Genomic DNA, 25,792 nt, shown 5'->3' on the forward strand with positions numbered 1-25,792 from the left:
CATCCAACCAAAGAAACCCTAACCCTAGATCCAAAACCCCCAAATCACCAGCAAGCAATTAGGGGTTTGGAGTCGGAGAGGGGAGAGGCGGGCGCTCCAAATCTAGGTTCTCTCAGGCCTATGTACCCTTCAGTGGGAGGGGAACGAGGGGATTTAGGGATTTAAGGGAAGCATTGCGAAGAGTGGAGGAAGGGAGGAGGGTTTGGAGTTGAAGAGGAAGGAGGCAGGGAATCTTGACTGAGATTCGGAGAGGGATCAGAGATCTGACTTTTAGAAATCGACCGATTTGAGCTTGCTGGAGGATATCATGGTTTCCGAAGAGAGGATGAGGGAGACGATCAAATTGCAAGGTCCAGTGGAAGGAACAGATGTTGCTGGAGTAGATTTGTTGTCTTCTATCCCAGACAAGCGAGCGAATCAGCAGCGGGTGGTAGTGATCGGCGCGGCGCTACGGATCCAGAAGAAAGATCCAAATCCCATTCTTAAACCTATTATTTTGCTAGCAGAGACATAGAAAGAATATCTAGTAGAGATCTAAGCTTAATAATCTCGATGGTCCTATTCAGATTTCTTCATCGCTACCGAGCTTTTGGCAAGCTTATTGTACAACTTCATCCACACTAGAGCCTCCAACCAAACTGAATACAACTAACTTGACTTGGATCAAATTCCATCACTTAAAAACAAGCCAGGTCAAATTTGCACTCGGAAAATCTTCCCTTGCGCAATCACAAAATCCCAATATGTCACTTGTAGCTGATTATATCGTCAAACAATCAAGCTATTCATGAATAGTTCAAAGTACAAATATCAAATACTCAATAAATCTTTACTTCTTACTAGATTTTTAGACGAGATATCCTTGTCGAGTTGAAATTAAACGGCCTGGCTCAAGCTCATGTTAGCTCGTAGACACTTCTAGTGGTTAGGTTAAATTGTAACTCGATCAAATTTTCTGGCTCAAGCTCTATACGTAGCTGGGACCACATCCTCAAGTGACCCACAACACAAACACTGTAAATCCAGTCCGTATCTTGCAATAAATTTCTGGGTGGCCTATGCCTCCCTTTATCATCAAAAGAAAAAAATCAGCCCTAAGTTGCAACGTCAACGAGATGGATTTTGGGGCCAAGTCCCATTCTAGAAGGCGATGGGGTTTTTTTTTTCTCCTTCATCTTTGGACAAGTCATAAGGGTCTTTGAGGACCCAAGATAAGCCTTTAGTTTCAACCATGGCTGCTCGGGCTGGGTGACCCATTCCATGGCACCCCTTGACATCCTTCGAACAAAATTAATTACTAAAAATAAAATAACAGTGTAAGTAACTGGCAAATCCAAGAGTCCATGGATGCTTTGTGGTTTGTAACTGCTTGGATCGGATAGACTAATCCACAGAAGGAGTGAATAGAAGTCCCCTTCGAGCTTGGAGCCGGCTGGTGTAACCAGATCACGCTGTTAGGCTTCTCTCCGGAGGTCGCAAGAGGAGAGATGGGGATCGCGAGGAGTTCTGCTTCTCTTCTTTTGGCCTTCCTCTTCTCTCTTCTTCTCCAAAGACCCACCTTTGCTGCCAAAAAGGCAAGGCTTTTGAATGCCACCTTCCTTTTCCATTCCGAAGTTCGATTAGTTTCCTTTGTATTTATTCTGTGAATTGGACCTCTTAATGCGTTGCTCTGTATTTCGATTCCAAATCCGATCTGGTTCTCTTATATCTGGGCTTTTCTTTTTTTTTTTGTTTCCCCACCTTTTTTGGTGCAGTCTTATGTTGTGTACCTTGGCGGCCATTCTCACAACGGCGAAGAGGCCTCTTTGCATGTCTCCAAGCGAGTGAGAGACTCTCACCATGAGCTCTTGGCATCAGTCTTGGGGAAGTAAGCGCTTCTCCAAAGTTTCCTTCAATTTGTCCACCTTTTTTAAATTGTATATAAACTCTCTAATTACTTGATTGTTTTTAAATCCAACATAGTAAGGAGAAGGCCCAAGATGCTTTGTTTTACTCCTACACACGGTATATCAATGGTTTCGCAGCGAATCTTGAAGAAGAAGAGGCAATGGAGATCTTAAGTGAGACTCCTCTTCTTTTATATAATTTTAGCTTCCCCTGTTCTCCTCTGTTTCCTTCTTTCTTCTGTTCGGATTACGTTCTCTTCTTGCAGAGTATCCTGGAGTTCTCTCTGTGTTTCCAAACAGAGGGTACAAACTTCACACAACTTGGTCATGGGATTTTCTAGGCCTCGAGAGGGAAGGCAGAGTTCCAAAGGAATCGTTATGGACGAAGGCAAGATTTGGCGAGGACATCATCATTGGGAACCTCGACACCGGTACTCCTTCTGCTCTTATTTCAGCTTCATACCTTTAGGGCATGTTTGGTACGAGGTGATCGTCCCAAGATCAAGAATGATATGGAGGGAGGTGGTGAGATCACCGTATTTAGTTGTACCATAGTGATCCTACGTGGCAGTGATTCTAAATCACCTCCACTCCTCAAATCACCGCCCAACTCGGTGATGAAATTTCCGTCCTTGAGGTCGGAAATCCAAGATCACCCCAGAGTAGTAATCCTGGATTAAAAGTTAAAGACAAAAATACCCCTCAATTTAGCAGAAAAATTAATATATTATTATATTAATGATATATGTATTATATTATAATATACTACTAATCATATTATTATACTATTATTATTGAAGGATAATTTTAAATTATAGTAGAAATATATTATTATATTTTATATTTATATAATGAAAATATTTTATATATTACTCCTATTTACCTTATTTTCCTAATCAAAATAATTATTAGTATTAAAAAATCTATCATAAGTGTAAATAAAAATATTAATTCTGTAATAAAAAATAACATATTTTTATAAGATTCATAATTTATAGGAGTAATAAATATATTTTTATAGAATATATTAATAATTAATATATTGATAAATATATTAATATTTTATTATAATATATTTTATATGATTAATAAATATATGATAAGGGCTACTAAAAGTAGAATATGTGACAAAATTATGGAGCTATTATAGGAATTAACATATTGACTTACATTTTTAATTCATGAGAATTAAAAACACATAAAAAAATCCATCTAAGATATATCAGGGGTATTTGTGGTATTATGTGGTTGGTGATCTTGGATCTCCATACCATACCAAACAAGTTACTCATGGATACTCGGAGATTTTTAATCACTGGACCATGGCCTACCAAATACATTAATCTTAGATCACTGGGGATCAAATCACCCCAGCATTCGGATCACCGGGATCATAGATCACCGTGGTGATCTTGTTGGGGTTACCAAATGCCCCTTAGTAAAACTTACAAAGACAAATTGATTGCAACCCCACGTTCCTTTGACTAAATATCAACCTCATGAGTTCTTTTACCTCTCACAAAGTTTCCACAAGTTGTTGTCCCTTCGTTTTTTCCAACTGAATGCATGGTTTTCCTGATCAAATCTTCTTCTATGTCACTTTTCATAAGCTCAAGAAATTTTACATATTTTGTTTGTTTGTATTTCACTTCAACATATGTCACGCCCCGAACTCATCATCCGGGTCGACCACGTGACACGGTTGCATGAGCCCTAGAGCAATGCCCTAAAGTTCATGCATGACCTATGATGAACAAAAATCTAATAACTCCACAAATAATCAATTAGTCCAAATAATAAATCCATTATATTCAAATAATCAAATTAGTTCAGTTACAAGATCTTCATATGTTCATTGGTATAAAAAAAAATTAAACTAACTAGCTGATAACTCTGATACTCGAACTGTGTGCCCAACCCATCCGAAGCTATGCATCATGCGACTCTAAAAAAAGAGGTGATATGAGCTTTACATCCCAGTAAAAATTTTCACACATCCATACCAACGTAATGATATAGGTTTGAAAATAGCAAGAAAATGTCACGCACATCATGAAACCACAAACCGACTATCAATATTGCTTAAATAATCAATATAAATATGTACATCAAATATCAATAGAAATCCAGCCACTCAAGATTGATATATCATACAATATCTTATATATCTTTATTAGTGTTTTCAATGCTTTTTATTTCATTCCTTTTTAACTTGATTTGGATCAATTATCTTTTCTACTTTAGGCTAAATCTCGATCACGTTTACAGCCCGTGATGGGGTAATCAGTTGTATCACATTTCCAGCATGTGGCAGGGCAACCAATAATATTACATTTTCAGCATATGGCGGGGCAACCAATAATATCATATTTTCGGCCTGTGATGGAGCAACCAATAGTTTCATATTTTCGGCTTATGATGGGGCAATCGGTAGTATCACATTTCCAGCCTGTGATGGGGCAACCAGTAGTTTCACATTTTCAGCCTGCGACGAGACAATCAATAGTATCACATTTTCGTCCTATGATGGGGCAACCAATAGTTTCACATTTATGGCATGTGATGGGGCAATCAATAGTATCACATTTCCAACTTGTGATGGGGCAACCAATGATAACGAGATAAGCCCAAAGTTCTTATTCATTCACTTAAGTTCATATCTATACAACAATTCTTTTTTTTCCAACTTTAGACTAACCACAGTCACGTTTTTCCGCCCATAACGAGGTAATTAAAATAACATGATTAGTCGAGAGCACCACGTCCATTAGTTCAATCATGCAAGTGTAAATTATGCTCATATATGCATCCACCATACTATCAATCATAAGCAAACAAGATCAAAATACGATTTAATACCAAAACCATCATAAAACTATTTTTACTTCTTACTTTTTTGGATCATTAGCATATCATACATATAAGTACAAAAATATCTATATCATACAAATCGATGTACAAGAATTCTTACATCTTTGCTGACACCAGATAAACTAATCATCTATCCACACTGCGATCTACGAATCGGGGTACACAAAACCCTACTCACCGTCCTCTTGTGCAAAAGATCGTTCTCCTATAGAAGCAAGTCAATATCAAAAATTATCTAGAATATCTAACAATCCAGAACTCTCTACTGATCTACTAAATGGATTTGCCATCATGTAACAACCCAAAGCTATCTAGCAGTCCTCACAACAAATGATTTCTCCGAATCCAGCTAGTGAGAAAAAGTACCAAAAAGAAGAGAGCGAAACTCGAGAGAGGGGAGAGAAAAATAAGGAGAAAGGAAGAGAGGACCGGAAGGCTCTCTCTCTCTCTCTCTCTCTCTCTCTCTCTCTCTCTTCCTTCTTCCCGAAGGGGATGCTCGGCGGCGGCGGCCGCCCGTGGCTGGCAACCCCCAACGATCGACGACCCCTGCAGTGTCGGCGGCATGTCAAGCCCGGCGATGGCAGGCCGAAACGGGTGGACAATAAACCAAACAGGGGAAGCGCGATTATCACCCCATCCGGCGGCTCGCCGGCCGGATCCAAGATGGAACTGTTGCTGGAAATTGGACCCGGAGGCAATCTTCGGTCGAGGGAGAGGGAGCGGCGAGTCACCACGGCGGGGCGGCGACCGCTCGGCGGGCGGCGTCCTCCGTCTGGTGTGGTCGGAGAGAAGGAGCAGCTGGTCCTCGTGGTGAGGCGGCGATCCGTCAGCTGGTGGCGTCCTCCATCTGGGTGCCTGCACACGAACCGGTGGCCGGGTTTTCCGGCGCCGGCCCTCCGACGCTCAAGTCAGGGAGGGGGCAAATAATGTGAAAAGAGAGATAAACAGTGTCTGTAGAGTGTCTCCATCTTCCAACCCCCTCCTGAGAGGCCAAGGCTCCCTTTTATAGGCGGGGGTCGGTTTACCTGCGATGTAACAGGGCGAAGCCGTAGTACGGCTCGGCATGTCGTTCAGGTCGGCGCACGGTCAGGCGAATCATTGCACTGATGTCGGCGGTGAGGGCGTCGTACAACCCGAACTAGCACGCTACCAGGCGAATTATTGCATTGATGTCGGCGGTGAGGGCGTCGTACAACCTGAACTAGCACGCTACCAGGCGAATTATTGCATTGGTGTCGGAGGTATGGCCGAGATCAGAGACTTATCATAGTCGACTAGACTCTGTTGGGCTAATTTGCCGTGGAGAGCTGAGGGTCCGTAGATGACAGGAGCCATGCGCATTAATTGTGGAGTAAGCCGGAGATCCGCATTTATTGTGGAATAAGCCGGAGATCCGCATTAATTGTGGAGTAAGCCGGAGATCCGCATTAATTGTGGAGTAAGCCGGAGATCCGCATTAATTGTGGAGTAAGCCGGAGATCCGCATTAATTGTTGAGTGAGCCGGAGGGTTATAGCGGCCATGCGCAATAAATGTCAGAGGGGCGTCAGGATATGGTCCTCGGCCGGACCTCAGAGGTGCACGGCCGTAGCAGGTGGTTGACAAGAGTAGACCTCGAACATCGGGGTTTTTCTCAGATCGGAGGTCTCGAGGTCGGTCGTCTTGAGGTCGGGCGTTCCAAGGTCGGACGCCAACTTCGGCCGTCCAGGGTCGGAGGTTGTGCAGCTTCTTAGGGGCATTTGCGTCATTTGGGGAAAAAGTCTTATTCCCCCCAACACTACCCCCCGACTTCCGAGTTCGAGCGGCTTGTGGGCTCGGACGTAGGAAGTAAAGTCCATTATTAAAGTTAGGGGGGCGCATTTCGTCCGCGCCCTTGCGCTTCTCGGAGTTTTTATGGCGAAACCTGCGCCCTTTGGCGCCCTGAGGTTGCTTTATTCAGCGAGCTTATGATGAAGCTCGTATCATTACGCTTCTTGAAGCGGGGGTGGCGTCTCTTGAATCGCCAAGATTGCTTTGCGGCGGATTAATGATGGGGGTCCTCGAGCTCGTCGAGGCGGTGTCTCGATCCCGTAATTGAGACCCCTTGCTCATCAATGAGTGTGCCGTTACAGGGTCTAAAGCGGACACGCGGCACGACCTAAGGTCGGACGCTTCCAATTTCGTGTTACTGGATCATAATTCCGGGGAGGTGGAGGCCACATCGGGGCTCCACGTGTCCCAGATCTTATTAAATGAGGGGAGCGGGGGCGGCGCCCGCTCGTTCCTCAAGACGATTTGATTCTGCGGACCCATGATGAGGCCCCGAGATCCGATGGGACAACGCTTCGATTTCGTACCTGATTTATTAATTCGGAGTGGATACGGTGCCTCGGGTTCCGAGGTCGACACGTGGCGCAACCCGGTCGGGGGATGGGGACCGACCCTGTTGATCTGGGCCGTCAGGGGGGTCTATATAAACCCCATGAATCTGCCCTAAAGGTCTTACTTGGCTGCCTCTCATTTTCGTTGTCTTCCTCCCTTGCTTTCTTCCTCAACCGAACTTCGTCGTTGGTGCCCGGAGCGATTTCCGGCGATGTCCAGTAGGTCCCTACCTTGTGATTGCTAGGGTTCCTCTTTCCTTCTTCTCCCTAGTTTTCATCCTCTGCTTTTAATTTTTATTTCGCTCTTCTGTGGGAATGGGTTTGGGTCCCGAGGAAGTAGGGTCGAGCCTGTCGGGGGAGGAGTTGGAGTTGATCCGCTCCCGGTTCTTCTTCCAGCCCGGGTTTCGCCTTGAAACTGCGGGGCCGGGGGACAGGGTGACGCAGCCGCCCCCAGGTCGGATCGCGGTCTACCGCGAGACGCTCTGGGCTGGCCTGCGTTTTCCTGTTCACGAATTTGTGAGCGACCTGCTGGCCGAGTACCAGCTCGTCCCGGCGCAGTTGGCTCCGAACTCGTGGAGGACCATAATCGGGTTCTTGTCCCTGTGCCTCGGGCATGGGATCCCGATCTCGGTAGGCCTTTTCCGCCGGTGTTTTTTGTTAAAGAAGAACCCGGCGGACGCAGGGTGGCTATACTTCGCCTTTCGGGGCGGTATGTCACTCTTTCAGGGCGCCCCTTCCTCGATTCATGAGTGGAAGGGGAAGTTTTTCTTCCTGGCGTCCGAGGCGCCTTGGGGGTTTGACCCGACATGGGGGCACCCTCGGTTGAAGGCCCTCAACAAGCTCTCCGAGCCCTCAAGGAGGGAGCTGAGGACCCTGGACTCTGTGCGAGCCCTCGGGAGGGGCAACGACCTGACCGAGCTCCTGCGGGAGGACGCCCTAGCAAGCGTGGGTCTGAGCTCGGCGCGCCCCGAGGGTAAGGGTGGTTACGTTACTTTCTTTCCTCGTTCTTTGCTTTTATTGCCACTGGCCTAACACTTAACGAAATTTTCGATTTCAGATATTCTCCATATGCCGACCAGCAACACATCACTTTTTTCTCGCCTGAGAAGGCGAGAGGCCAAGGCCGGGGGAGCCGTGCCCCAGCCTCGGAAGAGGGCGAGGACGGACGGCGCTTCTTCGTCGGCCGGGACGAGTGGCCCCGAGGCGGGGGCCTTCACAGCTGTCCCGAGGCGGGCGCGGGTCGCCATTGTGGCGGGTCCATCGGCTGCCCCTCCTTGTCCCGCCCCAATTGCCCAGCGGGAGGGGCCGTCTGCGATCCGGCTGCAGCGCCCAGGGCCCGAGCCGACTCGTGGCCCCGAAGCGAGCGGCTCCGGGACCTCGGGCTCGAGCATGCCGGGCCCTTCCCGGGTCTTCCGGGAGGAGTCAGCCGAGCCGGGCTCCCCTATTCCCAAGGGGAGCTCGGCCATCTATGATGCCGAGATCGCACGCTCCGTGTTGCGGCGCGCGATGCTTCCAGCGGACCGGGCCGAGTTTCGGAATATTTCGCTGGAGGAGGTCGTTGGCAGTGCTTACTGCAACACCGCCCGGGTAAGCTTCCTTCTTAATTTCCTTGAGTTACTAGCGAACTTATGTGCTTTCCAACTCACAATAGCTTCGTTTCTTTCTTTTCAGCATATTCACGAGCTCGACACCTTGGCGTTCATCGCCCATGGGTGTCGGGAAGAAGTCCGACAGCTCGGCCAGCAGCTGGAGCCGGCCAAGAAAAGAGTCGCCGAGCTGGAGGCGGTGTTGGCCGGGGCCGAGGCTTAAAGGGCGGCCACCGAGGCCGAGCGCCTTGCTATGGCGGGGGCGCTTGAAGAGGAAAGGGCTGCTCACGCCCTGACCAGGTCGGCCATGCGCGGTACGGAGGCGCGCTTGGGGGAGGTCCAGGCCGAGGTCGCGGCCCTCAAATATGAGGACGGGGTTTCCCGCCTCCGAATCGAGCAGCTTGAGGCCCGAGAGAGGAGGGCACTCGAGCGAGCTGAACATGCCGTGGAACTCTTCAAGGAGTCGCAAGAGTTCCGCGACATGTTGGAGGAGGAGACGGTGGACGGGTTCCTCCGGGGCTTCGAGAACTTCCGGCTGCAGATGCGCCGGTACTGCCCTCAGTACGACCTTTCGACGGTCCGTCCGAGGGAGGACCTGGGCTAGGGGTCCGACACAGAAGGCCTTCCTGCCATTTTGACATCCGAGGCGGGAATATACGAACAAGACCCCGCCGAGCCTTCGACGGGGGTGGCCGAGGCGGACGGCGTCATGGAGGCGGCTCCGGCGGCCGGGACGGACGCCGTCCCGGAAGCGGTACCTGAGGCCCCTGCCCCCGACCCCGAGCCTGTGCCGGCTGAAGATCCCGAGATCATCAACGTGCCAGACGACCCCCCGGACGTTGCTCCCGCCGCTTAGGACTTAGCGTATTTTTTTTTCTTTTTTCATTGTATCCGGGGTCGGCTTTTAAATGGTCGACCTCCAATTTTGTAATCGGCCTTCCGGCCTTTTGTCAATGAAAAAATACTTTTGTCATTCTGTGCTCGTTCCACCCTTTCTTGTCGTGAATGTGGCTAGAGCCTTAGCTAATCGCCTCGACGACCTCTGACTCCGTATTTTGATTTTCAGGCTGTTTAACGAAGGTGCCCCTTCTTTCTGAGTTGTGCCTTGGCCTTCTCGGATTTCAGTCATTCCGACCAGAGGGGGCCCCGAGCTTGGGTTTCTAGCAAATTTCTCTAAGTTCCATAACTCGGATCTTTGAATCGCGAAAGTCGTCGCGTTCGGCCTTCGGAGAAATCCCAAGGCATTGAGGTCGGGCCTTAGCCCTTCAAATAAGACCAGACTAGGTCTGTGCATGCTGCTATTCGGGGAGTTTGGTCGGGTTTCCGAACTCAACTCCGAACCCCTCGTAGGGAGCGCGGGCTAATAAACAAGTTATTGCCGAATGTTTTCATAGTTATCGTTCTCGGACTCTGCCGAGGTTTCGGTAAGCAAGGCTGGGATTTCCAAAGGTTGCCTTGGTCTTTGTGTTTGGCTGGTATACTCGCGGCCGGGACCACTTTCTCAGCTAAACATCGGAGTTTACGTAGGGAAACCGAGTTGGACCCTAATCTGTGGAGACTTTGTACAAATTGTGGAGACTTGGCGGACGGAGCACGCATAATGTAGTTAGGAGGTCGGCCTTAAGCCGACCTATCGGAGAAGCCCGGCTTTGGGGCGAGATAAGACTCCAACATTGGATGAGATTCCGTCCAGCAGTACGTAGATAAAATTTGACAAGGAGGGCGTCTAGTTAGATGTACCTCTTGCATTCTCGGAGTTATGCTTCGCATGGTGGAGTAGGTTGCCTCCCTTCCTCGTCGACCTCCGAAGTCATTTTTGACTTTAGGGGAGGGCTCGGGCTTCTCACGGACCCAACGGCGCCCGCCGAGGCTGAGAGGATTTGGGGAGGCTTTATTGGTTTGCAGCTCTTTGCAAGGTCAAGGGAGCTTGAGACCCTATGATCAGACCTCGGGGCGTCCCAACCTTGGTCGAGAGATCTTGCGTCAGGTCAGCGGGTCTGTGGACGCTTTGCTGACCCGTAGTGCCTCCCGAGGTCGAGGGAGTTTGGGACTCTACGGTCGGCCCTCGGGGCATCCCGACCTTAGTCGAGGGATCTTTCGTCAGGTCGGCGGGTCTAGGCACGCTCTACCGACCTGCGACGCTTTCCGAGGTCGAGGGAGTCTGTTTCTCTACGGTCGACCCTCGGGGCATCCCGACCTTAGTCGGGGGATCGCTCGCTTCGGGGATCGGGGATCGTCGACCGCTCCCGGGGGTCCACTTCGTGGCGCCCTGGGTGGAGCCACCCTTTCCACCCCTCACGGCTTCTTCCCGAGGTCGAGGGAGTCTGGTTCTCTACGGTCGACCCTCGGGGCATCCCGGCCTTAGTCGAGGGATAGTATCGTCCGCTTCGGGGATCGGGGATCGTCGACCGCTCCCGGGGGTCCACTTTGTGGCGCCCCGGGTGGAACCACCCTTTCCACCCCTCACGGCTTCTTTCCGAGGTCGAGGGAGTCTGGTTCTCTACGGTCGACCCTCGGGCCATCCCGACCTTAGTCGAGAAAAAGTATCGTCCGCTTCGGGGATCGGGGATCGTCGACCGCTCCCGGGGGTCCACTTTGTGGCGCCCCGGGTGGAACCACCCTTTCCACCCCTCACGGCTTCTTCCCGAGGTCGAGGGAGTCTGGTTCTCTACGGTCGACCCTCGGGGCATCCCGACCTTAGTCGAGGGAAAATATCGTCCGCTTCGGGGATCGGAGATCGTCGACCGCTCCCGGGGGTCCACTTTGTGGCGCCCCGGGTGGAACCACCCTTTCCACCCCTCGCGGCTTCTTCCCGAGGTCGAGGGAGTCTGGTTCTCTACGGTCGACCCTCGGGGCATCCCGACCTTAGTCGAGGGATTCTTGCGTCAAGCTGATGTTTCATCGTCCTGCGATGCTTCTCGAGATCGAGGGAGTTTGGGACTCTACGGTCGAGCCTCGAGGCATCCCGATTTTGGCCGGAGAATTTGAGGATCACAGACGACCCAACGTTAGAAAAGAGTTACAGCCACCAAGATGAGAGAATTATTTGCAAAAAAGGAACTGAGTCCATTGTCCTGATTGTTTTGAACCCTAGGGGTTTCACTGGTAGTACGTTCGTAGATTCTCGGAGTTCCAGCTTCGCGGGATCAGGGTCCCCTCTAGGAACTTCAATTTGTACGCCCCTGGTCGTTGCACCCGGGCGATCTGATACGGCCCTTCCCAATTTGGGGCGAGCTTTCCTTGCTCGGTCGGTCGAGAAGCCTCGGCTCTCCTGAGGACGAGGTCCCCCACTTTGAAGAGCTTGGGCTTGACTCTGGAGTTGTAGTATTGGGCTGTTCGCTGTTGGTACCTCGCCATGCGGACCCGGGCGACCTCTCTTGTCTCTTCGACGAGGTCCAAGTTACTCCTGAGCTGGGAAGAATTGGTGTCGGGGTCGTAATACTCCACCCTTGGAGAAGGCAGGCCGATCTCCAACGGGATGACGGCCTCAGTGCCGTATGCTAGGTTGAAGGGGGTCTCTCCCGTGGGCAGTCGGAACGTGGTCCGATATGCCCAAAGGACATTGTACAAGTCCTCGACCTACTGTCCTTTGGACCGATCAAGCCTAGCCTTGAGTCCCTGCAAAATAGTGCGGTTAGTCACCTCAGTTTCTCCGTTTGTCTGGGGGTGAGCGACCGAGGTGAAGCGGTGATCAATGCCGAGCTCAGAGCAAAATTTTCTGAAATGAACATTGTCAAATTGTCGACCATTGTCAGATATAAGGATACGGGGTAGTCCGAATCTGCAGATTATGGACTTCCACACGAAGTCCCGCATCTTTTGCTCGGTGATCCGGGCGACGGGTTCGGCCTCGACCCATTTGGTGAAGTAGTCGATGGAGACGACCAGGAACTTTCTCTGTCCGGTGGCCAGGGAAAAGGGCCCCAGGATGTCGATCCCCCATTGGGCAAGCGGCCAGGGGGCGATGATGGAGGTCAGCAAAGCTGAAGGGCGGCGCTGAATATTGGCGTTTCGTTGGCACCGATCGCACTTCCGGACGAAATCCGTTGCATCCTTCTGGAGTGTGGGCCAATAATATCCTTGTCGCAGGACCTTATGGGCTAATGCCCGACCCCCCAGGTGATTTCCGCAGATCCCTTCATGGACCTCTCGGAGGGCATAGTCCGCCTCGGAGGGGCGGAGGCATCTGAGAAGGGGAGAAGTAAATGATCGCCGATAGAGTCTATTCTCGTATAAGACATACCGGGGGGCCTGGCGCTTGATTCGGCGAGCCTCCGTCTCGTCGTGAGGTAAGGTTCCGTCCTGAAGGTAGCAGACGAGCCCATCGATCCAGCTTGGCTCGGAGTCGATGCACATGGTGGGCTCGGGTTCCTCCGTGCTGGGGATCCGAAGATACTCGAGCGCTGTTCTCTTGGGAAGCTCGCTCATGCGGGAGGTTGCCAATTTGGATAGCTGGTCTGCCCTGAGGTTCTCCGCTCTGGGAATGTACTGAATATTGAAAGAATTCAGGGCAGATATGAGCTCCCGCACCTTTTGGAGATACTTTTGCATGGATGGCTCTTTAGCTCCGAAATCTCCTTGGATCTGGTTCACTACCAGCTGGGAGTCGCTGAAGGCCGTCAGGTCTTCCACTTTTAGTTCTTTCGCCAGCTTGAGCCCGGCGATGAGAGCCTCATACTCGGCCTCATTGTTCGAGGCCGGAAATTCGAGGCGCAAAGCTTGCTCGGCCACCACTCCGTCTGGACTGGTGAGGATAAGTCCGGCCCCGCTGCCCCCCGAGGTCGAAGACCCGTCCGAGTGCAGGACCCATGGTTGCCTCGGGGCCTCCTCCACGGATTCGGGTGGCCGCTCGGGGTCGTCTAGAAGGGTGCACTCCACGATGAAGTCGGCGAGTATCTGAGCTTTGATAGCCGGCCTGGGCCGATATTCGAGGTCGAATTCCCCAAGCTCGACCGCCCATTTGGCGATCCTCCCCGCACGATCCGACCTCTGCAATATTTGCTTCATAGGCTGGTCGGTCAATATCGCTATCGTGTGGGCTTGGAAGTAAGGCCTGAGTCTCCGAGCCGAGATGATGAGAGCGAAGATGGTCTTCTCAAGTTTAGAATATCGGGTCTCAGCATCCCTGAGAACCCGGCTGGTGTAATAGACCGGCTTTTGGAGCTTGTCCTCTTCCCGGACGAGGACTGAGCTCACTGCAGCTGGGGAGACGGCCAAATATAAGTAAAGGATCTCGCCTTTCTGGGGCTTGGTGAGCAATGGGGGAGAGGCCAGAAGGGTCCGAAGCTCTTCAAAGGCCTGCTGGCATTCTTCTGTCCACCGGAAGTCTTTCGGCCGTTTGAGGCTCTTGAAGAAGGGGAGGCAGCGCTCGGCTGACCGAGAGACGAACCTTCCCAGGGCGGCAACCCACCCCGCGAGCCGTTGCACCTCCTTAACTGTCTTTGGAGGCGACATCTCTTGCAGTGCCCGGATTTTCTCCGGGTTGGCTTCAATTCCACGCTGGGTCACTATGAAACCCAGGAACTTGCCCGAGGTGACCCCGAACGCGCACTTCGCCGGGTTAAGCTTCATTTGGTATCTCCTGAGCTTGGCGAATGTTTCGTTGAGATCGGCTATGTGGTGTTCCGCCGCTCGGCTCTTCACCAGCATGTCGTCCACATAGACTTCCATGTTCCGGCCGATCTGGTCTTTAAAAATTTGGCTGACCAGTCTCTGATAGGTGGCCCCAGTGTTTTTCAGGCCAAAGAGCATCACCTTGTAGCAGTAGGTGCCCTTGTCGGTGATGAAGGCCGTCTTTTCCTCGTCTTCTGGCGCCATTCGAATTTGATTGTACCCTGAAAAGGCGTCCATAAAAGTTAGCAGCTGGTGTCCTGAAGTGGAGTCGACGAGCTGGTCGATGCTCGGGAGGGGGAAGCTGTCTTTCGGGCAGGCCTTGTTTAGGTCGGTGTAGTCCACGCACATACGCCACTTTCCGTTGGCCTTCTTTACGAGGACTACGTTGGCGAGCCAATCCGGGTAGGAGACCTCCCGGATGAAGCCGGCCCCGAGGAGTTTGTCCACCTCCTCAGCCGCAGCTCGTTGTCATTCCGGGGCGGAGCCTCTTTTCTTCTGCTTTACAGGCCTGCTGGTTGGCCTCACCTGGAGTCGGTGGACCATGACCTCAGGGTCAATTCCTGGCACGTCCGCGGGCGACCAGGCGAAGACGTCAGCGTTGTCCCGCAGGAAGCTGACGAGGCGATCCCTCTCGTGGGCACCGAGGCCGGAGCCGACCTGCACGGTTAGCTCGGAAAAATTTTCTTGTAGTGGGATTTGAATAAGGAGCTCACCGGGCTCTACTTGCTTCTTCCAGAGGGTGTCCCTCGCATCGAGGGTTTCTATGGGCAGCGAAGGGCCCATCGGGTGGTCTGGTGCCTCGGTCGGTTGCTTTGCTGTGTGGGCTGCCATGTAGCATTGCTTGGCGATCAGCTGGTCTCCGCGGACCTCGCCTACTCCTTGGCCGGTGGGGAACCGCACGACCAAATGGCGAGTTGAAACCACGGCTCGAAGGGCGTTTAGCCCAGGGCGCCCAAGGATGGCGTTATAGACCGAGGGCAGACGGACCACCAGGAAGTCCATCCTCACGGTGCTCTCCCGGGGGGCGAGGCCGACTGTGACAAGGAAGCTAGCCTCACCTTCAACCGGGACCGCATCTCCGGTAAACCCAACCAACGGGGCATTGACTCTCCGGAAATACCCTTCTGTCACTCCCATTTTTTGGTAGGCATGATAATACAAAATGTTGGCTGAGCTTCCATTGTCAACTAGGACACGCTTTACATCAAACCTGTTTACAATCATAGAGATGACCACAGCGTCATCATGAGGGGTTTCGACCCCTTCTAAGTCCTCGTCCGAGAACGAGATGACTTCATCAGTACGTGGGCGCTTCGGGGGTGCTCCCTGGGCGGCTGCTCCTGTCGAGGCCCGCCCAATCATGTTGATGGTACCGGCGATGGGCCTGTTGTCGCCCGGATTTTCGGTTGGTGCGACATTCTCTGCCGGCCTCCTTTCCTCATGTCGGTTCCTCACGAACCGGTTGAGTACTCCCCGTCAGATGAGCGCTTCTATCTCGTCCCGGAGTTGGAAGCAGTCCTCCGTGTCATGCCCGCGATCCCGGTGGAAGCGGCAATACTTCCTGGGATTTCGAGGGAATCCCGTGTCTCGCATGGGGGGCGGGGGTCGGAAGAAGTCCCGACCCTCGATTTCTATCAGGATTTCAGCCCGGGGAGCGTTGACGGGTGTATAGTTCTCGTACTTCCCCGGGTACGTCCGAGGCCGTGGTAGGGACCTCGGTCAAGGAGGGGTCCTCTGCTGAGGTCGCCTCTGCTGTCGGGGCGGACTTCTCAGTCTGGGGAGACTCTTCTCTCGGCGGGGAGACCGGCTCCTTTGCCGGCCGCGCTCCTCGCGGCGCTTCTTCCGCTTCTTCGAGGCGGGCTCGATTGCTCCCCGCCTGGAGGCGACTGCCTCCTCGGCCTTGGCATACTTCCGGGCTCGGGCCAACATTTCGGTGAAGTCGGCCGGGAAGCTCTTCTCTATGGAGAAGAGGAATCGGTAGGAGCGAACCCCAGTCTTCAGAGCCGACATGGCTATCGACTGGTCTAGCTCGCGAACCTCCCACGTAGCGGCGGTGAAGCGATCCAGGTACTCCTTGAGGGACTCCCCCTCTTTCTGTTTGATGTCGAGGAGGGAGTCTGACGTCCGTCGCTGGCGCCGGCTGGCAGCGAAGTTGGTAGCGAACTGCCTGCCGAGTTGCTCAAAAGAGGACACCGTATTCGGCTTCAGTCCCGAAAACCAAAGCCGAGCGGTCCCTCGGAGGGTTGCTGGGAAGGCCTTGCAGAGTATGGCCTCCGAGGACCCTTGTAGGGCCATGAGGGCCCGATAGCTCTCCAGGTGGTCGAGAGGGTCAGTCGTCCCGCTGTAGGGTTCCACTTGAGGCATTTTGAACCTCGCGGGAACCGGCTCATCCTCGATCTGGAGGGAAAAGGGGGACTTGGTAGTGAACTCAAAGTCTCCCTCTTGTCTTGCCTTCTTGCTGTGGAGCGCCGCAATCTGGCGCTCCAGATACTCAACTTTCCGGTCGAGCTCCCCCATCCGTGGGATTGTCGCTGTGGTTTGCGCCGGCTCACAGTGGTCTGGGGCTGACTCCGCCTCAGAAAGTTGGGGCCTCCGGTCGAAACCTTCTCCCGGTAACTCCCTCCAGGGAGAAGCTCGTTCTCCGTTGTTGGCTCTGGAGGAGCCATGCAAGTTTTGGCTTGGGAAAACCGGGCCGTTGGGGAGACACTCCGGCGGGGCCTGGGCCCGTGGGGGGAGCGTAGGTAAGGCTTCCTCGCGCCGCAGACCCTGAACGGCGGCGGCCAGGGCCTGGACTTGCTGTACCAGGGCGTCGAACTGTTCCGGCTGGATCTGAGGAGCTGGGTCAGCCGGAGTTGGGGAATTCTGGACAGAGTGTCCAGGGCTTTGCGGGGGACGCCGGGAGATGTTAGAGGCTCCCTTACTTCTCAACTTCATGACTGCTACTCGGTCCCTTCCTCTAGCGCCAACTGTTGCTGGAAATTGGACCCGGGGGCAATCTTCGGTCGAGGGAGAGGGAGCGGCGAGTCACCACGGCGGGGCGGCGACCGGTCGGCGGGCGGCGTCCTCCGTCTGGTGTGGTCGGAGAGAAGGAGCAGCTGGTCCTCGTGGTGAGGCGGCGATCCGTCAGCTGGTGGCGTCCTCCGTCTGGGTGCCTGCACACGAACCGGTGGCCGGGTTTTCCGGCGCCGGCCCTCCGATGCTCAAGTCAGGGAGGGGGCAAATAGTGTGAAAAGAGAGATAAACAGTGTCTGTAGAGTGTATCCATCTTCCAACCCCCTCCTGAGAGGCCAAGGCTCCCTTTTATAGGCGGGGGTCGGTTTACCTGCGATGTAACAGGGCGAAGCCGTAGTACGGCTCGGCATGTCGTTCAGGTCGGCGCACGGTCAGGCGAATCATTGCACTGATGTCGGCGGTGAGGGCGTCGTACAACCCGAACTAGCACGCTACCAGGCGAATTATTGCATTGATGTCGGCGGTGAGGGCGTCGTACAACCCGAACTAGCACGCTACCAGGCGAATTATTGCATTGGTGTCGGAGGTATGGCCGAGATCAGAGACTTATCATAGTCGACTAGACTCTGTTGGGCTAATTTGCCGTGGAGAGCTGAGGGTCCGTAGATGACAGGAGCCATGCGCATTAATTGTGGAGTAAGCCGGAGATCCGCATTTATTGTGGAGTAAGCCGGAGATCCGCATTTATTATAGAGTAAGCCGGAGATCCGCATTAATTGTGGAGTAAGCCGGAGATCCGCATTAATTGTGGAGTAAGCCGGAGATCCGCATTAATTGTTGAGTGAGCCGGAGGGTTATAGCGGCCATGCGCAATAAATGTCAGAGGGGCGTCAGGATATGGTCCTCGGCCGGACCTCAGAGGTGCACGGCCGTAGCAGGTAGTTGACAAGAGTAGACCTCGAACATCGGGGTTTTTCTCAGATCGGAGGTCTCGAGGTCGGTCATCTTGAGGTCGGGCGTTCCGAGGTCGGACGCCGACTTCGGCCGTCCAGGGTCGGAGGTTGTGCAGCTTCTTAGGGGCATTTGCGTCATTTGGGGAAAAAATCTTATTTCCCCCAACAGGAACAAAGGCCTGACAACCGTAAAAAGGAGGAGAGGTAGCTCATCTTGCCTCCGGCGAGCTCCTCCGGCCGGCTCGATGGTGAAAGCTCCGAGTTCCTCCCACGGAACACCGAGCTGTTTAAATCTCTAATGGAAGAGCTCCCAGGTTGATGCCAAGGAAGAGGGAGAAGAGTGAGTTTTATAGGAGAAAATCGGCTTAAATGGTAAGCTTTGATTGCCCTCTTCCGGTGGGATCGGAGGGAGAATGGAGCAGGGGAAGAGGAAGACTCCGGTTCGAAGTCTTCGTTCCCTACCACACGGGCCGAGCTGATGCAGTGGCCCAGAGGCTGGCCAGGCCAAAGGAAAATATGGGCTCTTACAACAGTGCCTTCCTCAGGAGGATCCACTGATTAAATGTTCATGATGGACAGGAACCATTGACCAAGACTACATGTTCTATATTTTCTTCACTTGGGTTCCTCCTTTTCATCCTCAAGTTAAATTATCTGAACCATTTTCTTTTGTGCACTGTGGATGTGTAGGCGTGTGGCCAGAGTCCGAGAGCTTCAAGGATGATGGCATGGGGCCAGTTCCATCCAAGTGGAAGGGAATCTGCCAGATTGGAGAAGATAAGAGCTTTTCATGCAACAGGTCTATTCCCTGCACTCCCTTTCTTATGATAGATGCCCTCGAACTTGTGTTTCTAGTTACCCATCCATCTAGTACGAAGCCTTCATTACATCCTTGCATTCCACCAATGACTAACTTGCGAGTCGTGTGATTATTTGGACACAGTGGACAGAGGGCTTCCTTGTTTGGTTGTATGCTGTTGACATCATGCTACTTGGAAAATTTTGCTGAATTTGTCTGGAATTATGTGCATCTATAAATTAGTTTGATAGCTTTCGTCTCTTCTATGGATACTGAATCATATATTTTTGATATTGCTAGTAAAATAAAAGTATTATTAGATCTTATTCCAGATAACTTCAAGGGCTTTTCAGCAATTTCATTTGATAATAAGTTGAACTCAAACATATCTTCCACACGTTTACATGCATTTTGCCACACCATGTACTAGATGTCTGTCAGAAAAATTGACCTTGCGAGCCCTGCTGCCGAACATGGCTCTACAAGATTTGTACCAGCATAAAAGTTTCCATGGACTATTTTATATAATAGAACTACTTTGAATTTTTAAATGCTCTCGTAGAGCATTCAATTATTTCATTTCCTCTTTAAGCTATCATTGCATTTATTACAAGATCATCACATTCATAACAATGTAAAAGGGTTGCACTTATCTCTACGCTAGTATATTTTGTGGAGATAAGTGGTGACGGTTCTACCCTGACAACTTCAATTTGCCCAAGGACATAAACTTGTTTCATAAAATATACTTTTCCATGCCTAACAAAAACTTGATTTTGGTAGGACAGGTGAATGATTCTACCCATGCATATAGTTAATTATGTAAAATTCTGTGCACCTTTTAACTGACGAGTTAGGACTTTAACTCTTCATAGTTATTGGTGGTCCTCGAACAACTTTCTACTTTACAGAATATAGTGCTCCAATCCTATCAACTTTTATAATGGAGTATTCACACATTCCATTTGCAAACACGCCTTTTCCCATGCAGTGAAGTGCATGTGTTGTCTCCTTTTAGAGCACTCACAATCCGAAAAAGGTCCTGAAAGAAAATATGCTCTAAAAAAACATAAAAAAACATAAACAAAAATTTTATATATGAAAAATAATCGTTTCCAGTAATGTCCCTTTGAACGTAAAAAATTATGATTTACATTATAATGCTTCTAAGAGTTGGTGAAATACTAAAACTAAGATTTATAAACCTTTGCACCATGCAATATTAGAATTTGATATCATAATTGCTTTAAGTAAGTTGTATGATAACTGTTAGTGTTATGGACACATCATAATACCCCATTTATTATATGCATTGCAGCTGCATGATATTCCTTAATATTTTACTACAGGAAAGTAGAACGGCAGGCATCATATCCTGCAAGTAATCTTCATTGAATTGCACATTCTCCTTCTCTGGTACAATACCATTCTTTTCATATCTAGAAGAACACACATGCAGACGCACAGATGGAATACACTGCCAATAGAAGAGGAAGAAAATGATGATAATGTATATAAAAATTTATGTTTCTTGATAGATATGGTGAATTCATTTAATATTTTTTCTAAAATTATCATGTTCTATGTATAGAAAGAAATTAAAGGAAAAAAAGGAGAAATTTTTAGGATTGAGGTCATAGATGATTAAAACCCACAAAACTTGATTTGGAGGAGAGTTCACCTCAATGTATTATATTTTTAGATAAATACCATCTGCATTGACCTTTTGGGTTCAGCGCCCATGGGGGTGCTAACTAAGGGAGCTCGAATCCTTTCAAATTTCACTCCATGGGAAGAAATTTAGCCAACTAACTAGCGCAAAAGCCGAGGCTTCTTCAACCATTAAAACCAAATACCACCTTTGAGTTGAGATCCACAAATCTATCCACTTAAAATTTATCCTTTTTTTTGTGGGGGAGGGGGGGGGGGGGAGGGGGGGTTTGCTAACCTATAACATGCCAACCTAATTATAAGGGGGGGGGGGGGGGGGTCCTAATTATAAGAAGGGGGGACCTATAACATGCCAACCTAATTATAAGAATCTCATCTTCGGATATGTGGCTAGCCATTACATTTCATCTCCTTTTTTAATATAAATTTTAAGGTTCTGGCCTTGGACGGTGCACCACCAACTTTTACTTTTTAAAAAAAAAAGATGGCAATTGGATTGGATTAGACCAAAAATTTGTCAATAGGAACTTGATCTATTTATTAAATAGATAAAAAATCTAAATTCAGACTTAACTCTATTATTAAATAGATAATCTAGCCCAATCTACCAATGGGTTGAAGCATTGTCACTCTTATCTTTACTTGTGAGAGTAATTAAGCTTTATTAATATATCAATCCTATGATTTGATGATGGATCTTATTTTGTGGTATGCAGGAAGCTGATTGGTGCACGGTACTACAACGAAGGCTACGCAGCCGCGGCCGGCCCGCTCAACGCCACCTTCGAAACGCCGCGGGACAAAGACGGTCATGGGACCCACACCCTCTCGACCGCCGGCGGTGGGTTCGTGCCCGGCGCCAACATCTTTGGCTACGGCAACGGCACGGCCAAAGGCGGCTCCCCGCGGGCCCGCGTCGCGGCCTACAAGGTCTGCTGGCCGCCCATCAATGGGAGTGAGTGCTTCGACGCCGACATCATCGCCGCCGTCGATGCAGCGATACACGATGGGGTGGACGTGCTCTCGGTGTCCCTCGGCGGGCATTCCCCCAGCTACTTTCTCAACGGCATAGCGATCGGGTCGTTCCATGCCGTCAAGAATGGGATCACTGTGGTCTGCTCGGCCGGCAACTCCGGCCCGCGCCGAGGTTCCGTCTCCAACACCGCACCATGGATAATTACAGTAGCCGCTAGCACCATGGACAGGGAGTTTCCAGCCTACGTCAACTTCAACAACAAAAGCATTAAGGTTGTCGGCCCGGCGCTTATAAAGTTCTAATCCCCCACTCTCAAATGAAAAATATTTATAATTATTTTTCTTATTCTCTCGGAATTTTTTTGGTATTTTTTTTACCTTACCTCGGCTATATGCTCGTAGATTACTTTTATATACTACGACGATTTCTGTTTATTTCATTAATAAATAATATGATACGCCATAAGGTCAACTATAATTCTCTGACCAATTTTTCTTTTATCTTTACAGGGGGAGAGCCTTTCTCAAAAAGGCCTGCCAGGAAACGAGCTCTATCCAATGATAAGCTCCAAAGAAGCCAGAGCTTCAAATGCCTCCGCGCATGATGCGTAAGAACCAACTCATTTCCATCCCACCATTAACTTACTCGTAAATTTCTCTGGTGCAATATCAACTGGTATGCTGAAGCCGTCTATTCTCAAGTAAGCATAGCTAAAGGAATCCCATTACGGAAGACTTGTTAGATATCGTAATCATAATTAATTATCATGCAAGTTCTGCAATTATCACTTAATTTGACAATCTGCATACTGTATCGTATTACATCGTACTATCGATCTTGCTCTTACTAGAAGACTAGGTGAAATTCTTAATGAAGACCAAAACAGGTTGTGGCAAACCTACAACTTGAAGCAGTTATGTGAGGGCTATTGAGTTCTTGTCAACCAAGCAGCAGATAAACCTTGATGATTTTAACAGAAGAACATATTTGCTTTCTCTTTAATTCTGCAGTGAGTTGTGTTACCTGGGTTCGCTCGATCCTGAAAAGGTTAGGGGGAAGATAGTCGTCTGTCTCAATGGAATTACTGCAAGAGTGGAGAAGGGTGAAGCCGTTCTGCAGGCTGGCGGCAGCGGGATGGTCCTCGTCAATGATCAGAGCTCCGTAAATGAAATCATAGCCGATGCTCACGTCCTCCCAGCAACCCATATCTCTTATAATGATGGCTTTTCTCTCTTCTCATACCTCGAGTCCACCAAGTAAGCTGTCTCCAATTTATTTCCTGCTTATAGTCACAGAAATGTTCTGTGCTCTGCTGTGCAAGGATGTAGATCACAGAATTATACAGACCATTAATGAATTAGCTTTCTACCAGTGAAGTCATTCCCTGAAAATTCACATATGATTCAATATTTCGCCAATCAACCTATAGAGAAATGAAACACTAGCAGTTTATCAAGTAACAACTTAGTTTTTGGTTATTGTTGTCTCCCTGATTATTTTAAACACGCAATGTAATAAATCACCCTTTAATTAGTGGACAAATTGTTGGCCATCTTATGCATTGCATGCATATGTTCATTCACATTAACTTGGACCAAAATGTAAATATATGATATTATTATTTCCTTTACAAACACTCACAAATTGTCACTCAAATGTCAAACAAATACGCACTATAATCCTCTAACCATGACAATTTTCTGTCAGGTCACCACTTGGTTACATTACAACCCCAATAACACAGCTCGACACGAAACCAGCACCATTAATGGCAGCTTTCTCATCTCAGGGGCCAAACACTATCAATGCTGAAATCCTAAAGGTTTACAAAAAATTCTATTATTTTCCTTCTTTAGCTCATCTGAGTTCTTCTAATTCATCAATTTAACTTCTTGCTTGCTGCCTGATATCACTGCACCTTTCAGCCTGATATCACTGCACCAGGGGTTAGTGTTCTTGCTGCCTTCACAGGAGCTGCTGGACCAACTGGCCTAGCTTTCGATACCCGACGTGTTGCCTTCAACTTACTTTATGGCACTTCCATGTCATGTCCTCATATATCTGGTGTCGTGGGCCTCCTCAAGAGTCTCCACCCAGATTGGAGTCCTTCAGCTATAAAATCAGCAATCATGACCACTGGTACGAGATTCATAAGCTTTATTAATTCAACTTTTTTTTCTACTTTCAGGGAATTTATTTCTTTTGTAAAATATGTGCTAGGATTGTAATATATGATCATGACTGTGTAATTGGAAAGTTCTAACCACAGCAGATAATTTCAAATTTCATGATTTTTGTTCCTCACTCATAGTCTCATCCTACTCACGAAAGATTCACAACTTTGATATTTTTTTGTTCTTTCATTTGTGGAACACAATTTATGATTTGGATAATATTGTGTGAATGAATTATAATTCTTGCCTGTTCTTGTTTCTTTCTCTCTCTCTCTCCCCCTTTTTTTCCTTCTATTAATTTGCAGCAACAACTCAGGACAACATGGACGAGCCTGTGTTAAATTCATCCTATGTTAAGGCTACACCATTTAGCTATGGATCTGGTCATGTGCAACCAAACCGTGCCATGGATCCTGGCTTGGTCTATGATTTAACAACAAATGATTATTTGAACTTCTTATGTGCTCTAGGCTACACCTCCACCCAGATAGCATTAATCAGCAATGACTCCTTCTTATGCCCCTCTAAACCCCCAAAGCTTGAAGATTTGAACTACCCTTCAATCACCATCCCTGATCTCTCTGGCTCCATCACTGTGACCCGCGCAATGAAGAATGTCGGATCGCCAGGCACATACATCGTCCGTGTCAGAGAACCAATAGGTATTTCAGTGTCCGTGAATCCAACAAGCTTAACATATGACAAGATAGGGGAAGAGAAAAAGTTTGAGGTTACTTTGAAGGAAGGTCATGCACCTACGGTTTATGTTTTTGGAGAACTAATATGGTCTGATGGGAAGCACTACGTGCAAACTCCTTTAGTAGTGAGTGCTGCAGGATTGGAGCCTTAGCCAAGGAGCTGAAAAGTTTTTTATATTTTTTTAAAAAAATTGTGAGCAGTTGTAGAAGCAAACTGGTGGTTTGATTCATTGGAAGATGAAGTTATTGGATAGAGATTGCTATTTGTATCATTTGGATCAATTAAAGCAATTAGAAAATTGCTTCAGAACTAGTTCTCTGTATTTCTTCATCCTTCTCTTTCCTCTTATTTTGTAGCTCAAAGGATCAGACGGTCAGTATCACTGAAATTTTCTGAAATTTGCTTCTCTACTATTCATTACCATTGCCATAACAGTCTCCAATTCATTACCATAGCCATAACAGTCTCCAATTTATTGTTGATTTCACTGGATAATCATGACACTTTTATCGACCAAATGAGTCATTAAATTATTACTATATGATGATATTGTTTACAATTTAGATGCTTCCCAGATTTCCACAACTATTCTAACAATTGTTGATAAACTACTTCTGATTTTCCTCAAAAAATAAAAAAATAAATTGTTCTTGATATCTTCATATCATCTTTCTAATGTTTATTGGTTCTTAATACTGAAACTACTTCACATCATTCTTATTGTTGAACATGTGATCTTTTATTTTATTGAAATTGTTCTGAACTACTACCCCTTTTTATGTTTTGTTTTCTGGAAACTTGAAAAAAAATTCCTGGCTGGGTTATTTTCCATAAAGAAGTCATAATGGTCAGAGCAAATTCACTGTGAAATTCTTATACAAATCTTTGAAGGAAACTTCTGCAAATTCATTAGACTAGAATCCATAAAAGCTTCTTACCAACACCAGCCTTGCCTCTCCAAGTGAGAGGTCCTAGGTTCAAACCCAGTTATGAAAAAAATGAGAGCAAAAGTTAAGAAATGCTTTATGACCATATGGATCAATTGCCACATGCTGAGACTGTCTGAAATCAATCTTCATTATCTTTAGTAGCCTGGCCTTATCATGAGAATTTTACTGCCAGTATAGGCCAACTCTAAGTTGACTGAGGTATGGGTTGGTTTCAGGTCTATTTAACAAAAGTGTACTCCATTTACCCATCATTTACCATGGCTATCCATACAAGAGTAACAAGACTACTAGGAAAAAAATCGT

The 25,792-nt window shown here is 48.9% G+C and overlaps 1 protein-coding gene across 2 annotated transcripts; it reads left to right on the forward strand.

Moving 5' to 3' along the window:
- The first annotated feature begins 1,188 nt into the window (after positions 1 to 1,188).
- On the forward strand, positions 1,189 to 24,937 carry LOC120103875 (subtilisin-like protease SBT5.4). Of its 2 annotated transcripts, XM_039126997.1 has the most exons (11): positions 1,192 to 1,574; positions 1,755 to 1,867; positions 1,963 to 2,060; positions 2,153 to 2,317; positions 18,911 to 19,019; positions 21,407 to 21,938; positions 22,176 to 22,273; positions 22,677 to 22,922; positions 23,374 to 23,488; positions 23,592 to 23,805; positions 24,146 to 24,937. In XM_039126997.1, the coding sequence occupies exons 1-11, from the start codon at positions 1,488 to 1,490 to the stop codon at positions 24,688 to 24,690; spliced, it is 2,322 nt and encodes a 773-aa protein (XP_038982925.1). In that variant the 5' UTR covers positions 1,192 to 1,487; the 3' UTR covers positions 24,691 to 24,937. The 2 variants fall into 2 exon arrangements, with proteins under 2 accessions (XP_038982926.1, XP_038982925.1); XM_039126998.1 differs by lacking the exon at positions 24,146 to 24,937 and having other exon boundaries at positions 1,189 to 1,574; positions 23,611 to 23,791.
- Positions 24,938 to 25,792: the final 855 nt, after the last annotated feature.

The sequence above is a fragment of the Phoenix dactylifera genome, chromosome 1 (assembly GCF_009389715.1).
Source record: "Phoenix dactylifera cultivar Barhee BC4 chromosome 1, palm_55x_up_171113_PBpolish2nd_filt_p, whole genome shotgun sequence".
Classification (NCBI taxonomy): Eukaryota; Viridiplantae; Streptophyta; class Magnoliopsida; order Arecales; family Arecaceae; genus Phoenix; species Phoenix dactylifera.